Source organism: Solanum pennellii, chromosome 10 (genome assembly GCF_001406875.1).
Source record: "Solanum pennellii chromosome 10, SPENNV200".
NCBI classification, from domain to species: domain Eukaryota; kingdom Viridiplantae; phylum Streptophyta; class Magnoliopsida; order Solanales; family Solanaceae; genus Solanum; species Solanum pennellii.
Window position 1 is genome coordinate 2,801,547 of NC_028646.1, and position 17,314 is coordinate 2,818,860.

Genomic DNA, 17,314 nt, shown 5'->3' on the forward strand with positions numbered 1-17,314 from the left:
GTTTTTCAAGAAGGAATTGTCATCACCAATGGAAGTTAAATCCAATGATCTCTCCTTCCTACCTTCAAGTGTTGATATTTGTTTGTGTCGGTGCAGTGACGGAATTTGAACTCGGGTTGGATAGAAAAAATGAACCCTTTTCAATATTCTGCCAAGGGTCACACTTGTGTCAGTGGGATCAAAAGTTAATAAATACATATAAAATTTAAAAATTGATATAATATACATATATATACTGTAGTATTTCTCAGTGAAGTGGGTTTGAGCCTCTATAGGTCCGCCCTTGTGTTGGTGTTGAGGTTTTACCCTATAATTTATTTAACAAAAGAGATTGAAAGAACATTTTAGTACATTACACACATATTTAAGATATGATTACTAGAATCTTTTTTCATTAAATTTCGTCCAATCAAACTAAGACATTTTTTCTTTTGTCCCTCCTTAAGAGCTACTCTCTTGGTGATTCGAACCAAAAATCCCATGATCGGATGTGTGGGAACAAGAACATACTCTATGAAGTTCCACTAATTAAGAGGGTCTACGAAGGCATTAGGGTAAAAACAATTTTTAGTGTCGATAAATATATACATTAACAAATTAGGGAGCTAAAATCTTTACTAACATTAGTTAATTCTCATCCGATCCAATGTGGATGTAGGTTTTAGGGACATTTACAAAGAGTATTAATTACCGCTAATAATACATATTTAGTAATAATTAAGTTATTGTCATTAATCAATTGCGGCTAAACATAAGCCTTGGTGTCGTGAGGATAGAGTGTACACATACCTTACCACTATCTCACACTACAACAGAACATCTTTAGCGACAATTAATATACACAATAACAACAAAGGCTAAAATCTTTATCGGTATTAATTAATTAACTTTAGTATTAGGTGAATTTCACACATCTCAACTAATCAAACTTATCCAAAATCTTCAAACTTACATAAATCCCTCCAAATTTTTTCCTGTGAACACCCGCAAATACCTTCATACATTTTTTCTCATACATAAATTTCCCCAATTTATTCTGCTTAAAAATAGGCAAAAAAATGACCAAATGAATGATAAACAAAAATTTCATAACAGAAAATTACAAAGAAAACAAATATTCACTAATGACTCTTAATTTAATTCAATAATAATTGTGCATTGTGTGATAAATGCACATTTTCTACATCCCCAATTAGTGCTACAGATTATTATTTTTATTATTTGCATATATTTGTTTCTGTTGCATTTTTTGGGTTTGCTTTTAAGAGCATAGAGTTTTTTTTAATTATTGAACAAAAAAATGGCCTATAATGATAATCCTTTTGCAGAAGAAGCTAACGTAAATCCGTTTGCGGTATGTCTCTAGCACGATAGATGAATTCATTGTATCTGTTTTCTGATAGTATTTGCATTTGATTCGTAGTTGTCTTTGTTATTCCTCGTTCATTTATTGTGTTTCAGTTATCACATTAGTTGGTTATATATGGTTGTTGCTCCTTTTTTGGTATGTTATGTTATGTTTTTTGTTATTATTTTCTATGTCCTCTTTACTTTTGTATTGTTCCGTTAGATGCTATGATGTTCGTTACTCGAGTTGAGGTACCTGTCTACCTCCTCGAGGTAATTGTAAGGTGTTTGTACACTCTTCCCTCTCCAGACCCCGCTTTTGAGTAATTTTGATACATTGTTGTTGTTTTTGATTTGTAGTTTAGAGGAAAGTATTGTTCATGTTGGTGGTGTAGTTTCCATTTTTTATAGTTGTGTTTTTGTCTTGTTAGAACAATATAAATGCCCATGGAGTTAAAATATTGTGTTTTTTTAAAATCATTTTTGTTTGAAAATCTATTGTTTTCAAGCCCTGGAATGGAAAAAATCTTGATAGGAAGTGTTTCCCTCTTTAATGAACCTTATACAACACGATATTGGAGTAATGGTAAAGTCGTCCCCCGTATGCCCTCTAGTCACTGGTTCGAGCTATGGAATAAGTGATTAATGCTTGTTTCATAGTACTTGTGCCTAATATTATACTCCCTTGAGGTGTATCTTTCCTCGGACCCTGTGTAAACACGGGATGCTTTGTGAATCAGGTTGCCCTTAATTAGGAGCTTCTTTAATTTCATTGCATACCTTGCTTATGCATCATTTTACTTACTAAAATGTTCAGAATGGGAGCTCCGCTCGTGGTTCAACAGTCGATATTCCTCTTGATAGTGCAAAGGTGAGATTAGTTAGTTGACAATTTGAACTTTGTATTTTAGCTTACAAATGAACACAGTAATCGTGTGTTTCATTGTGAGACTACGGTTTAATGATCCTTTTTTAACTCGCGTAACTATTCAGGATTTGAAGAAGAAAGAGAAGGAACTACAAGCTAGAGAGTCTGATCTGAAAAGAAGAGAAGAGGTAGGCTTGCTTAGCACTTTATATAGCTTTGTTGCTCGGACTCTTCTAAAATGACAACATGTGTGTGTGTCGGATTCTCTTAAAGTAGTGAATTTTAGAGAATCCGACATTTGTATGACAACATTTTTGTAGAGTCTGGACAACATAGTTTATGTGATATCAAGTTATGCCTTTGTGACGGACACATTGATCCGTCACATTAAAAGAAGTTTACGCGGTAGTAATTCTCTGTTTTCTCTGTTTCTTATAGGATGTGAGAAGGAGAGAAGAAGCTTTAGCAGGAGGTACACATTTTCTCCATTGTAGCTCTTGAGCTAATAATCAAAGTTCTATTCGACGAATAATTTGTTCTTTATATCTGATCTCTCCGTCTTCTTTCGACAGCTGGTGTTGTTATAGAGCATCGTAATTGGCCACCGTGCCTCCCAATCATTCATCATGATATCGCGAATGAAATTCCAATCCATCTACAAAAGATGCAGTATGTTGCATTCACTACATTGTTGGGTACGTTGATTTTCAGTAATATTCTCAACACGCCCTTCACATGTTGACATTCATTCTTCTTTTCATTGAATCAAGCACGTGAAATTACTTTTTTTGATAAAACGTGGTTGGTGAGACTCGAACTTGATATCTTTTAACTTCAAACTTTTTGAATTGCAGGTTTGGCGGGTTGTATGGTATGGAACATTATGGCAACCGCTTGTATGTGGATCAAAGGAGGAGGTTATTGCGAAACTAAAATCTTTTTAATCCTTCAGAGTCGATATCTCAAATGGTCACTCAACTAAAGACGACTTTCTGAGATAGTAATAACTGTTAGTTGAGTGATATCTCAAATGGTCACTCAACTAAAGACGACTTTCTGAGATAGTAATAACTGTTAGTTGAGTGACGATCAGTATAAATCAACTATCTAACTTAACCTTTTATGTATCATTATAGACGTTGGCGCATGGTTTTTCGGTCTTATCTACTTCTTAGGTATTCCATCAGCCTACTTTTTGTGGTATCGTCCTCTTTATCGCGCGATGAGGTATTATATTGTTATGTTTTCTTATAATTTTGTAATGTTCTTCTACATATGTCAGTGACTATTTTCTCATATCTATTCTGTTTGCAGGACTGATAGCGCGCTGAATTTTGGGTGGTTTTTCTTTTGTTATTCGGTGAACACACATTCTTCGTCTTTTTCATTACATTTTTTTGCACTTACTTGTCAGTTAGAAGTCAAGTTTGAGTGTCTGTTTATGTATTATGTCTATATGTATTGTAGATTCACATTGTATTCTGCGTCTTAGCCACAGCAGCACCTCCATTCGTGTTCAGGCAGAATTCCATTACGTAAGTTTGGATGTTTTTCTCGTCCTTTTTCTATAATCGTGGTGTCTGTATCAACTTGCCCTTTTTGACTAACTCCTTTTTACATTCTTTGTTTCAACAGTGGTTTCATAATTGCAATTAATATTATCGGCTGGAATTCGATAGTTGGGGTAAGGCTATGTCGAATTTTCATACAAATCAAACGTCTTCTCAACTTTACGCGATCAGATGAATGTCGAATCCAGCCATTAAACCTTGATTTTACTTGCAGATATTATACTTCATTGGTGCTGGACTCTTTGCTCTTGAATCAGTGATCAGCATATGGGTTATTCAGGTTTAGACCTACTCCTATAGTTAAGGGATTATATGTCATTTTCTCTCATGTGTACACTATGTATATATAATAGATATTGAACCCCTTTTGATTTAGTTGAACGTGTACGTGACCCTTTTCATGATCTACAATATGCAGCAAGTGTTTACGTATTTCAGAGGGAGTGGAAAAGCCGCGGAGATGAAGAAAGAGGCTGCAAGATCAACGATTAACACAGTCATGTGAGAGCTAGAAAATTTTCTGGAGTTTTGAACTTTTGTCAAGTGTGTTCTCTCATTGTTTCTTCTCACACCTTAGCCATTTTAGATAAGCTTGGTTTTTTTTTTTTTTGGTTAATGTGACTTCTCAAGTACATACATAGTGGTTGTAATATGGCTTTTTGGCTATACTAGTGTTGTGTTAATTCTTAAAATCTCAAAACTATTTTTCACATAACTAATGTTATTTGGTACATTAAAGTTGTTTGAATGTAGAGAGTTATGATGTTGCAAGATTTTTAGTTTGTACAATGTGTGTGTGTTTGGTGTCAATCAACAATGAGAATTGAACTCACATATATACCTCGAAATGAAAAAAAGATATTATTTAGCGTTTGTCGTCCCACATCAGTAGGAAATGAGAAGTAGAGAGTTGAGAGGTAATATAAAAGACGAGGTTTGTGAATTGAGTAAAGCATACCTTTCTCGGCCTTTTGGCTAAGATCAAGTGTAGTATCTGTTCTTATCAGTTTAATATCTGATATGTGGGTCATTGACTCACACGATATTAACTCAATTTTTTAAGGGGGGAGATCCATCAAAGTAGCTTGCTACTTGGGTCTTCATGCGTCGCCTAGGCTTTGCACTACAGCCCAGGCCTGGCGCACCCCACCAATTCAAGTTAAAATATTTGTGGAAACTAAGCAAATACTTTACCTTATAAAAGCAAAATAACTACAAATATATACAAAATCCAAATAATATACAATTAATGTATTGTCTATATATATACAAGTAGTTCTTTTAATGTAAAATCAAGAGTAGAAACAACAAAGAAACACACTATTAAAATAGGAAGACCAGTAGGTATTTGGAGCGAAATATAAAGGTGTCTTTTATACTTGCGAAAATTCAGCATGCATAGGGTGTGTTAGAATGTTTTTCTTGAATTTCTTATTTCTTTTTTTGTGTTCGACATATTAGCAAAAAATATTGAAGTATTTGTCTATAATCTAAGCTAATCTTATGAAAGGTAGGGTGTGAAATGGTGGAGATGAGGGCTACGAGGATGGGTTGGAAATGAGGTGTGTTAAGAGGGCAGAAGAGCACAATCAATGTGTGTAGCATTTCCCTCATGTTTGCTTGTTCTTCCATAATTGAAAAGCAAAAAGGTAGAGAAGGAAAAAAGGAACACCAGATGAAGATATTGCATTACATTTAGCTAAAAAAAAAGTATGAAAAACAGGAAACTGGGGATAGAAGCGTATCTCAACGGCAGGGGAACCCGCCTCCCCCTATCAAAAAAAAAAAATATGCATTAAACTGAAAATATATATGCAAGAAAGAAGAAAAGACTATGGCAGAATAAACAAGTATACTGAAATCTCTTTTGCGGAATGCACCTTTCTTGCTTACGCTGATGTACAGGTAAACCATCGTACTACAAAGTCGAAAGAACATGTAGTGAATTGCGTCTCACGGAACATCAGGATGAATATCCGGGTAGGTACTTCAAATCTCTGACCTCATTTCACTATAGATGCACAAACCTCTTGCAATGCCCATCACTGGCGGGCGCCATGCAAAATAATTGTCTCAATAAGCAATTTATTTTTAGTTCCTCTGCAACCAACTCCAACAGCTATATATCTTGTGTGGTCGTTTCACAAAGCCGAGCTCGGCCAGGATTAAGTAGTGATTCCGACATCACCCAACCCTGCAACATGTAAAATGATCAATAACCTCCATAACTAAATAAAAGGAACAGCCTCTGGTGCAAGTATACCATAATCAAATTGGCAGAACAGACAAACAGTGAATTCCATCAATATTTTGCAATTAGGATTGGTTACATGTATAATTGCGTGTCCATGAACGTTCATCACTAGTGGCAATTAGGATATGTTACTTATTTTCTAGTGTTTGGTAAAAAAAAATAAAGAATATTGTCCCAAGAGAATTTTTATATACTTTTAGACAGAGACTATGGGAGTGGAGGTGAGGTGTGTGGGATGAAGGATTTGGGGGAAGGGATATAGGGTCTGAGGTATGTGGGGAGAAAGAGTTTGGAGTTGGGAAGGAGATAATCATCACGGAATGCCACTTATTGAACTAATTTTCCGTGAAATTATTTTCCTAGAAAAAATGTTCTCCAAAACATCTTTGACCAACCAAACCTAGGAAAATTGGAGAACATTTTCCTCCGTGCAAAAGACACCCGATACTCCAGCTCTTATTTCCTAACTCTGTTTTCCTTTCTTACTGAGGAGAGGAGGAGGAGCAGGAACTAAAGGAATGAGATTGAAAACTCAGCTATTCTGGTTTATTACACCTTAGCCCTTCCTGATACTTCTCCTCAGCTTTGTATTTTTTTTTCAAAGTGTAATTATATGTGATTATAGGTACAAACAGAAGGTTCAGCTGCAATAACAATTCATCTCTATGTTTCAATTTTGTTTAAAAGTTAGAAACAAAAAGGATATATCGAAATAGTCTAATGAAGTGGCGAATTTCGCTTCACCTGTTCTTTAGCTTTGCTCTTGAAAGGTATATATAAAGCAGAGACCATTTTATAAGATTCTGCAACATGAGCTTGAAGATCAGCAGTTGATAGCAAGGATGCTGAATGTTCATCTTCATGTTGCTTCCTGGAGGAAGACTGTTTGTTGGTGGATGAACGAATGATGTGCAGAAGCACATGGCCCTGTATTTTAAAGTTAATTAGGTGTGGTAAATTAAGAGTTCCACATTCATCAATGGGTAAGTCAGATGTCTTACATGAAATGCTGCTTTCAGTACATCATCAGACTTGGCTTGGTCTTTGAGCAGCACATATATGTTTTCTTTGGAAGGATTGTATGTCACTATATAATGCTCCTTCTGTTGATCGAGATTGACATGCAATTCATGAGCACGAATACAAGAAAATGGTAGAATTTTGCCACATAACAAGCAAGAGATGAAAGCTTGCTATGTACACAAGACCTCCCCTTGACATTCATCCTTCCTAGAAACATACCTCAAATATGGGCTTGACAGAAAGATATGAGTTTGGATCTTGGAAAGCTTCTTTAAATCTGGGTCCTGCAACCATTTAGTTTAAATCTACAATGAATATATCTGATGAATTTATGATTAGCTGACAAAGGAAACAATGTATTTTCCTTGTAATTACCAAGAACAATCGGCCTGTGCTGTCTCCATGGAAAATTAAATATGTCTTCCCTTGAATTTCCATCCTGCAGTGTTGGAACTCTCCCTAAAGAGCAAGTAGCACAATAAGACATCAACTCGGAGAAAAAAGATATATGGCTGTTAATTTATCTTCCCTTTCCTGCTTTGCTTCACTCGTAGTAAGTTTTTCACATTTTTGGATAACTCCACGGGAAATCAAAATGAAGAAGAAAAGGTAAAAGAGGCAAAACATAATTTCGCTAGATTTGAGTTAATAAAATGATGGAATGTCCTATTGTAAGATGAACCATGCAGTTGTGACGACAGTCGTTAACAGCAAACAAAATCATCGTATGAAAAGAAGCTCAATCATAACAGAAAGCAGGAGTTGTGGAGGGAGAGAAGACTGCAACCAACCTGTCCTTAGGAAAGATTCTACTGCTACTGTAAATCTTGCACGGTTCAGGGTATGCAGCACAACAGATTTCACCTAAGTCATACAAAAGCAATAAAACACCTTCAGTCAAATGGGAAAAGAAAACGGGAAGGAATCAAAAGAGTTTGTTAAGAGATGCAGAACTATAAGTCAATGCACACTATTTAACCTCTCGGTAAGAGCTGAAGACATATCCAAATGAGAGGAATGCAAATGTCTTGACCAAGGATGGATTCCTTTTGGAAATCAAGATACTTAATCCTGTCCCAAGCTTCATAAGAAACAATTCACACAAGTTATTCCAGTTCAAACACATTAGTAATAAGATGCAAAATAGAAACAACTAAGCAGATAAATTTGAACTCTTATTCAAGTAGAAAATAAGCCCTTCAATTCCCCCTGAAAGGAAAAAGGAAACATTTTACGGATTGTCAAACTTGTTTTTGTTATTCTTTTGTTTCTCATAATTCTTGCTTCACTCTTGTAAATTCTTTTATTTTCTTTTTTATCATAGAGAACTCTTACATATTCTCATTACTATAAACTGATATGTTTGGAGAGAAGTGCACCTTATGAACAATAGATCCTTTGAGATTGAAAGTTGGTAAATTTGGTGTTTCAATGTGAATAATATTTTAGCTTCTGAATCGTGAAAAATCAAGGCCAAGATGCTGGAATTTATATTGAACACATTGATTGAGAAAGAAGTCTAATATTACAAAAAAAAAACACAAGATGCCATGTAGTATTGATATATTTAATAGACACATAAGACGAGTTGAGGTGTCTATCTAGTCATGAGCTAAGTTTGAGTTTCTAACTTACAAATCATGCCAAGTTTAAGAGGCTATCTAGGTATTTAGCTATTTTGCATTGAAGTATAATATAATTAGAATAGCATAAGTCATCAAAATTTAGTTTGAAATATCTCTCTAATAATAAAAAAGATAAACAGTAAAACACTGATATTTTATTACTGTAAATATTACCATATTATTATACAAAGTTATACACATCATAACATGTTTCACTATTTTGATTCCTGTTCTTTAACCAAATACTTCAATCACCAACGATAAGATGGAATGGAAGTACAGTAGCCCGACAATTAGTGTAAAAAGAAAAAAAGAAATCCAGTAGTCCAACAAATAGTAATTCATAGTAAAGACCATACTTAAGTCTTAACATCTACGAAACTCCCTGGTTCAATGATTTCTTTATTTCCGCAATTCTTGAATTAAATATTGGTTTGACTCGAACTCAACCCATTTTTAGCTGCGTAAATATGGGCAGATTATATTACGACCCATTTTCTATTCAACCCTTTCTAACCCGCCCAAATTTTACCCAACCCACATGTTTGCCACCATTATGTGTAACAACGAGCCCAAACATCACATAGCATCAAATCTAATGTTTCATGAGTGGAACAAACACATAAAAAACCATACCCTCAAGAGACACTGTCACAAAGTTCTGATGGTTGAATGATCAGCTTGCAGATGTATTTACCAATTCATTCATCAGTCTCATAACAAGTTATATATGTCGCAAGCTTGAGGCACATGAAATATATGCACCAGCTTAAGTGAAAGTGTTAGGATTTGTATGCATATTAAGTATCATTGATATCCTATATAACTTAATTTACTCTGTTGAATGATATTGTAATTATGTATTGATTCTCTTTCCTTTCTAGGATTGTAATAATTTAAACTCCAATAGCTTGAGGATTTAATCAAGCAGTGTTTCTCTTCCTTCCCGTCTTTCTCACAAGTGTCACTTCCAACATAAGCAAGTGAACAATTTCAGTGAAATTCTTTGGAACAATATGAAAATACAACAAAATAGTCGATCACAAAGTCAATTGCAGCTTCCCTACTATGTAAAACTTTACTGGCCGTTTGTTTCAGTTTGCCTTCCACCAAAGCCCTCGGAAGGGAAAATTTGAGCGAAAAGTTAGTGAGAAAATGAGTAGGTAAACAACCACCTCACTTTAAAAAACAGCAACAATGGCCATAAAATATAGTGACTACCTCTTCTGCCACTTATCCCTTTCAAAAGAAGGAAATAACAGAACTGCTACTTCTTCTTGTGGCAATGACACTTGAACCAGTAATGCAACCTATAGTATATTACACAACTGTGGCCAGACCAGGATAAAATTTGTTTTGAGAAGTGGTCTCAAGCAGTGTAATGAAAGGCGCTCGCCTCGTCGCCAAAGGCGAGAGGCGAGGCGAAGCGAGGGTGGCTCGCCATTCTCTGGCGAGGCGAGGCGAGGAGAAAAAGGCGAGGCCCTGGCGATAATGGCGCTGAAATGGCGAGAGAAAGGCGCCGCCTTTTTGATAAAAAAAATTTTGACTTAATAATATAGTCAAAATTAGGGTTTTTTTTTTTACTTTCGAAAATTTCTGAAACTCGCGACTCTCTCTCTCTCTCGATCGATAAACTCTTCTCTTCTCCCTCGCCGGCCCTCGCTGCTCCCTCGCTGTCCCTCGCCGGCCCTCGCTGCTCCCTCGCTGTCGCGTGACTCGCGTCTCTGCTCCCTCGCTGTCGCGTCTCTGCTTCCTCGCTCTCCCTCGCTGTCGCGTCTCTTCTCCCTCGCCGGCGACCTCGCGACTCTCTGTTTTCAGGTAATGTCGCGTCTCTGTTCTTCTTCTTCTTCTGTTCTTATTTTTTCTGTTCTTTCTTCTTCATTTTTTTTTATTTTGGTAAGCTGCGTAAGCAGCAGTGAGGACTCAGGCAGTGAGGACTCAGTGTTAATTTTTTTAAAAAAATTCTTTTCCTAAGACCTAATTATTTATTCCAATATTCCTAAACAGCGAATTAATTGAATTTGATAATCAATGGCGGATGCTAGCAAAAAGAGGGACATTGGATGGAATTATGGCACTCAAGGAGCGACGAAAGATTCGGTCACTTGTAACTTTTGTGGGAGTACTTTCAATGGTGGAATAACGCGACACAAACAACATTTAGTGGGTGGTTTCAAAAATGTTAAACAATGTGCCGCTTGTCCGTCGGAAATTAGAGAAGAAATAAGGGCTTATATGCAAAACAAAATAGCTAATAATCCCAAATTTCAAATGAGGCAACCGGAAGAATTTGTTGATATTGATGATCTTGATGAAATGGATGATTATGCGGAAATGAGGCCTCCCTCCAAAACTCAAAAGATATCTTCTAGTGGAGGTTCATCCACCGCACGGAGTGTGACGAAAGGACCTTTGAACCTCTATTTTTCACAAAAATCAACACAAAAAGGAGGCTTAGAAAAAGGAGGAGGAATCGAAGAAACAAAGAAAATTCTAAGAGAGCGTGCGGTAAGTGCTTTTGCAATTTGGATGTATGATGCCGGGCTCCCTTTTAATTGCGTCAATCACAAATCATTCGATAAATTTATTGAGGCGGTTGGACAACATGGCCCCGGAATGAAGCCTCCTACATTCCATGAAGTTAGAGTCACTCACCTTAAAAAAGAGGTGGATAAAGTAGAAAAAATTGTTGAGGAGCATAAAGTGCAATGGACAAAGTTTGGTTGTTCCATTATGATGGACAAATGGACGGCACGAAATGGCAAAATGATCATCAATATTTTGGTGAATTCTCCAATCGGTAGTGTATTTCTTGGTTCGGTTGATGCTAGCAATGAATCTACCGATTCCACCAAAATGTACAAGTTATTTGAAAGCACTATCGAAAGAATTGGACCGGAAAAAGTGGTACAAATTGTCACCGATAATGCTAGTGAGAATGTCAAAGCGGGAAGTATGATAATGGGTGCGTATCCACACATTTATTGGACTCCATGTGCCGCTCATTGCATCAACTTGATATTTGGTGACATATTCAAGGTTAAGCCATATGCTTCCGGTAATCAAGCTATCCTTTAACTTTATTAAGTTTCTTTATAGTCAATAGTCAATAGTCAATACTCAATAATTTATTAGCTACTAATTAATTTAATTTAATCTTTCTATAACAGTTTTTAAGAAGGCCATCAGAATCCATTCTTACATTAGTCAAAGGCCATTGTTGTTAAACTTGATGAGAAAATTCACCAAAGAAAGAAATTTGGTGAAACCGGCCAAGACAAGATTTGCAACGGCATTCTTAACTTTGAGAGCTATGTACATTCAAAGAAAAAACTTGAAAACTTTAGTCCTCTCAACCGAATGGAATTCAAGCAAATTTGCAAAGGAAACTTCGGGGAAAGAAGTTGCCAATCTTCTTATTTCTATCCACTTTTGGAATGATGTTGTTCGGGCACTTACAGTTTGTAGCCCTTTGACAAAAGTGCTTCGTTTGGTGGATGGGGAGAAAAAACCACCAATGGGTTATATTTATGAGGCAATGGATAGAGCCAAAGAAGCTATTGCACATGGTTTTCGTGGAGTTCAGAAGCATTATGAGAAAGTGTTTCAAATTATTGATGCAAGGTGGTCAGAACAACTCCATCGGCCTTTGCATGCTGCAGGCCATGTTTTGAACCCAGGATTATATTATAAAGCTGAAGAAGAGGGAACTTTATTACAGAGTTTGTGGACCGAGTATTATGCATGTGTTGAGAAGTTGGTCCGTGATACAACAATACAAGATGCACTAATCGCTGAGCTTCCTAAGTACAAAATGGCGGATGGACTATTTGGTTGTGGTCCGGCTAAAAGAGCTAGAGACACAAGGTCACCGGGTAAGTGGGTTGATTTAGATCTTACATTCTTACTTATATTATTTGACTTACTTATAGTCACTAACCTTTAAATTTATTTTATTATAGTTGAATGGTGGTCACTATTTGGTAGTGAAACACCAAACTTGCAAAAGTTTGCCATGAAAGTGTTAAGCCTAACTTGTAGCTCATCTGGATGTGAGCGAAATTGGAGTGTGTTTGAACACGTAAGTAAAAATTTATATCCTATTTTTCATATTATATTATTATCAATATCAACTAGTTAATATCAATAACTTATGCACAGATTCATTCCAAAAAGAGGAATAGGCTTACACTATCGCGTCTCAATGATCTAGTGTACATTAAGTACAATAGAACATTGAAACGCCGTTATGATGCTCGTGATCTTATTGATCCAATTCGCTTGGATAACATAGATGATTCCAACGAATGGTTAGTTGGATGCCCCGAAGATCAAGATGATGAACTAGTATATGAGGATGATGATCTTACTTGGGGTAGTGTTGCTACGGCAATTGGAGCGGACGAGAGTATCTATCATCTTAGGGGACTTTCTTCAAGATCAACAGTACTTGACAAGGGCAAAGGAGTAGAAAGTACATCTTTAAGTTCATCTTCAAGTAGGACTCGGACACTAATTGATGAAGAATACGAGGAGGAAGAAGATGAAGAGCAATATAATGATGTAGAAGATTTTGATCTTCAAGAGTTGGATAATTTTGAAGAAGAATAGACTTTTAAAGTTTTGGTTTATTGTATTTTGAATTGTTTGGTCTTTAAAGTTTTAGACATTCTATTGGTTTTTGAATTGAATATTTGCTAATATGTGTTATTGCTATTAAGACTTTGGATAAAATATGCAATTAAATATTTTTAATTTTTGGTATTAATTGGCGCCTTTATTCAAAAAGGCAAGCGCCTCGCCGCTCGCCTCGCCGCGTGGCGAGGCAGGCCCTTGTCGCCTTTTGTCGCCTCTCGCCGTCCACAACACTGGTCTCAAGTGGTCATGCAATTGAAATCAGAATACTCATATTGCCAATTCAATATGCTTGTTAAACATTGGATTTGATGCAATGTGAAGTTCGGGATGCTTTATGCTCCGGGCTACCCTTTTTATGTTAAGATCAAATCAATATCTACAGCACCAGAAAAAGAGAAAAAGCAGGAAAGAAAGATTAGAAAAGCTTACTAAATCAGCAAGATTTCCAACGCATTCCCCCTTAGCTGTTACATCCCCAATATTTTCCCCTTTAGCGAAGGCCTTATATATAGGAGTACGAGTTGAAGTAGAAGTGACAGCACCTACATTCTGCACGTGATTCAAGATAAACCTTGAGGGCTTAGCTAACTATATGTCCATGCAACGGGAAAAAATATGGAAAAAAGAGGACAGTGGCAAACCTTTGCGACATTCGCAGCACAGGCTAAAGGAAGAAAAAACTGCGGCACGACAGCAGTTACCAGTTCAACACCAGCTCCCAACTCCATCAGAAGATCACCCGCGAACCTTAGCTGAAGGGCAACATATTGAAACAAGCATTATAAGGAATATGAACAAGTTTAACAAAATTACAAGTTAAAGATCAAGCCTTACCCATCCCATAGCCCAAACCAAGAAAACAAAATATAAACAAAAAAAAACACAAAACAAACCAAAAGAAAATTTAGAGAGGAAACAATGGAGCATACCTGTTTTAGATCATAATCGAATTTCTTTCCCTGCCGTGCATAAAGCATCTTCCCCACCCGACCAGCACCATCCTGAAAATTGCATACACCCTCCAGTTTGAATTCATGGAACATGAAAGGAGCTGTTTCTATAATCCATTTTGAGCTCAAGGAATATCATAAACATGTAACAGTTAAAAGAATGAGCGCATATCTGATTTGGGATTATTCAACGCTGAGAGAATCAGAAGCAACAGAACAGTCTTAAACATAGATCTTGAGCATTCTTGACTTCTTTAGATACATAAAGACCCCACTACATACACACAGAGAGAGACACTCAAGCCAGAAACAATTAAAACTAAAGGTTTTTTTCCTCGTTTGCTGTCTCGTCACAATTTTCAGGATGGATTTGATTCAGATTATGAAGCTATCCTAGAAAATAATTCCACATGATTGAATGGGCGCTCCTGCCTCTCAGTCAGAAAAAATTAAAGAAAGTATCTGCTTTTTGGGTGACAGGGATTGTAGGATAATGTTTCATCTCATATGGTGACCAATGGCAGCAAGAACAACCAATCTATAGATATTGGGAAAACTTATGAAATTATAAGACCGTAAAAAGGATTAGTGGCTGCTGGGAGAAACAAAAAGAAAACTGCTGAATTGTGTGAACCGCCTCATCTAAAAGTTAAACTGATAGAGAAGGGACACATTTATTTATCCTACTATGCAATACGCTCCGGCACATGTAGGCCTATTGTTTTAGGCCAAGCACGTGCCAATATTTTTGTCGATAAGTAAGATAGAGACTCTAATTTGTCAGCTCATGTAGCATCAAATTGTGAGAACCAAATCATCTAAAAAGTTCAAGCTCAAGAAGGAAAAACATTTGTTTATTTTAAGTCTGTAACAAAAATAATACTTGTTATTAGGATCTTTGGGAAAATATTGGACTTTGTTGGCATATAAATAGCTTTAAATACACATGTATCTGATATGCAGACTCAAATGCCAAATTGACAACCCAACTCACAAAACTTATTCCAACTTTTTGCATAATATTTTCCACATTCTTATATCAAGTCCCAACTCTAAGTAAAATGTCAAGAGAGAGAATGCAGACAATGTTAAAGACTCCATCTGTACCTTGAGAATCCAGTTAATGGCTACAGCACCAGGGGTAGTTCTATGTTTGGAGACTCCTACTGAATTTAAGAGTGTTTGTGTCGTAAAAACTCCCATTGCACCACCAAAGAAGTGCTACAAGTGGAAATCAAGAGGTAGTTGGTTAATAACCACAACATGTTATGAAAGATTAGCCAAAAGAGCAATCAAGACAGAGCATTTATTTTGTTGCTGTATACCTTTAGTGCCCTCCATGTCATGTATGGTACATAAGAAGGTGTAACACTGTCAGGAAAACCTTCTGGAACCACATAGGATCTTATGAATGACATGAACTCCTGCACCACGTGTACAATAGGAACATTAAAAAAATACATTTCGAATAGAGAATCTTTGTCTATTAAGATTCATGCACAATTTCTTTACTCACACGCACAATGACCATCTTACAATATACTACTAGGCACTCCTCATAGAGACGTACTTTAGTAGCTTACAGAAATTATAAAACAAGAGAAAATGTTCTGATGATTACACCAGAGAAAACCCTTCCACTTTGCTGAAAATATGCCTAATGTTGGAATTTCAGCAGCGTACACTGTATAAACAATGTGCTCATGAAACAATTTAGAGAACTTCTGCTATAGCAATTTTGATTTTTAGCTCACTCGCTAGTTCACCACTTGATCACTTAAGGTCAACTGAAAATTCCTTTCAACATATTTCTCCAACTATTTGAATTATTATAGACAAAGACTATATATTCTTCACCAGAAATTTGAAACTACTAGACGCATAATATAGTTCTTGTTCATTGATGTGAAAGCCATGATACTGTAATCTTCCTCATTTAAGAATCTTAAACAAAAGTTCTCATTTTCCTTTTTACCTCTGAAAAGATTCAGGGAGAAAGTTGATACTGTAATCTTCCTCATTTAAGAATCTTAAACAAAGTCTCATTTTCCTTTTTACCTCCGAAAAGATTCAGGGAGACATGATGAGACAGAGCTGCTTCTACCTGGCACCTGTTATTGTGGATTGTCATACAAAAACAGGCTCTGTGATTGATTAGTCAAGGTGCCGCAAGCTGTCTCAGACACCACCATCATTTTAAAAAATGAGGTAATATTGTTTATGCAACTACTCCCTCCATCTCAAATTGTTCCTTTTTAATCCGTTTCAAAAAAGAATGTCTCTTTCCATTTCCTTTCAACTCTGTAATTCCAACTCCCAACGTTGCATGTTTGAACTCACAAAGATTAAATTACATTTTCCTACATCCTAAACGTTTTTTTAGTTCAAGAGTCACAAAATTCAGTCAAAACATTGTTTATGCAACTAGTATTAGTTTTTTAAGAATTGCTAATTTAAATAGCTACAGAAAGCACAGAGTATCTCCAATTCTAATACATATACCAAACAAATCAATCACATCATCGTAGTAGAGGAATCAAAAGAAACAAACCTCAGCAGGAGCTTGTGGAGAGTGCAAACTAACAGCACGAATCGCATTCTTCTTCTTCTTCTTCTTCAAGTTCAATTGTTCAGAACCTACACTCTCATCAGCAAAATACTTCCATCTACGACCATCGATCTCTTCACAACAAAGCAATCTCAAACTCGAATCAACAAATTCCCGATCTACAACTCCAAAACTAGAACTTTCCGGTACTGAACCAACCGACGTCACATAAGGAGAAGAAGCAAGATCAGCACTAATACGGAGGGTTTCACGAACAAGTAATTTAGCATCCGTTGCTGTTAGCGTCTGAGATGAAGAAGAAGAAGAATTTGTAGGTGGTTTAAGCTTCATTGTTATACTTTTTGGTTATGGAAGAGAATCTCAGATTAACCAAGTTTTTATGAAGGAAAATTCGGAGCTTTGGTAATGTCGAAAAACGGAGATTAAGAGGAAAAAGTGGTGGGACATGTGGAACACAGAAAAGTTAATT

The 17,314-nt window shown here is 36.2% G+C and overlaps 3 protein-coding genes and 1 non-coding gene across 4 annotated transcripts; 3 read left to right on the forward strand and 1 right to left on the reverse strand.

Moving 5' to 3' along the window:
- The first annotated feature begins 1,207 nt into the window (after window positions 1-1,207).
- Window positions 1,208-4,534, forward strand: LOC107001760 (secretory carrier-associated membrane protein 2-like). Its single transcript, XM_015199736.2, has 12 exons — window positions 1,208-1,354; window positions 2,165-2,218; window positions 2,341-2,403; window positions 2,654-2,687; window positions 2,788-2,910; window positions 3,070-3,132; window positions 3,352-3,442; window positions 3,530-3,575; window positions 3,683-3,750; window positions 3,851-3,899; window positions 4,001-4,066; window positions 4,205-4,534. The coding sequence occupies exons 1-12, from the start codon at window positions 1,301-1,303 to the stop codon at window positions 4,289-4,291; spliced, it is 798 nt and encodes a 265-aa protein (XP_015055222.1). The 5' UTR covers window positions 1,208-1,300; the 3' UTR covers window positions 4,292-4,534.
- Window positions 4,535-4,740: 206 nt separating this feature from the next.
- On the forward strand, window positions 4,741-4,936 carry LOC114074527. Its single transcript, XR_003574952.1, has one exon. It is a non-coding gene; the product is annotated as a U2 spliceosomal RNA (small nuclear RNA).
- Window positions 4,937-5,436: 500 nt separating this feature from the next.
- On the reverse strand, window positions 5,437-17,314 carry LOC107002445 (protein root UVB sensitive 6). Its single transcript, XM_015200480.2, has 13 exons — window positions 16,828-17,314; window positions 15,602-15,700; window positions 15,384-15,497; window positions 14,256-14,327; window positions 13,968-14,078; window positions 13,756-13,875; window positions 8,043-8,144; window positions 7,855-7,927; window positions 7,439-7,522; window positions 7,283-7,347; window positions 7,042-7,143; window positions 6,785-6,967; window positions 5,437-5,980 (listed from the first exon to the last, which is right to left on the reverse strand). The coding sequence occupies exons 1-13, from the start codon at window positions 17,173-17,175 to the stop codon at window positions 5,906-5,908; spliced, it is 1,548 nt and encodes a 515-aa protein (XP_015055966.1). The 5' UTR covers window positions 17,176-17,314; the 3' UTR covers window positions 5,437-5,905.
- Window positions 10,447-13,374, forward strand: LOC107002444. The gene is made up of 4 exons (XM_015200479.2): window positions 10,447-11,746; window positions 11,859-12,563; window positions 12,651-12,769; window positions 12,850-13,374. The coding sequence occupies exons 1-4, from the start codon at window positions 10,720-10,722 to the stop codon at window positions 13,297-13,299; spliced, it is 2,301 nt and encodes a 766-aa protein (XP_015055965.1). The 5' UTR covers window positions 10,447-10,719; the 3' UTR covers window positions 13,300-13,374.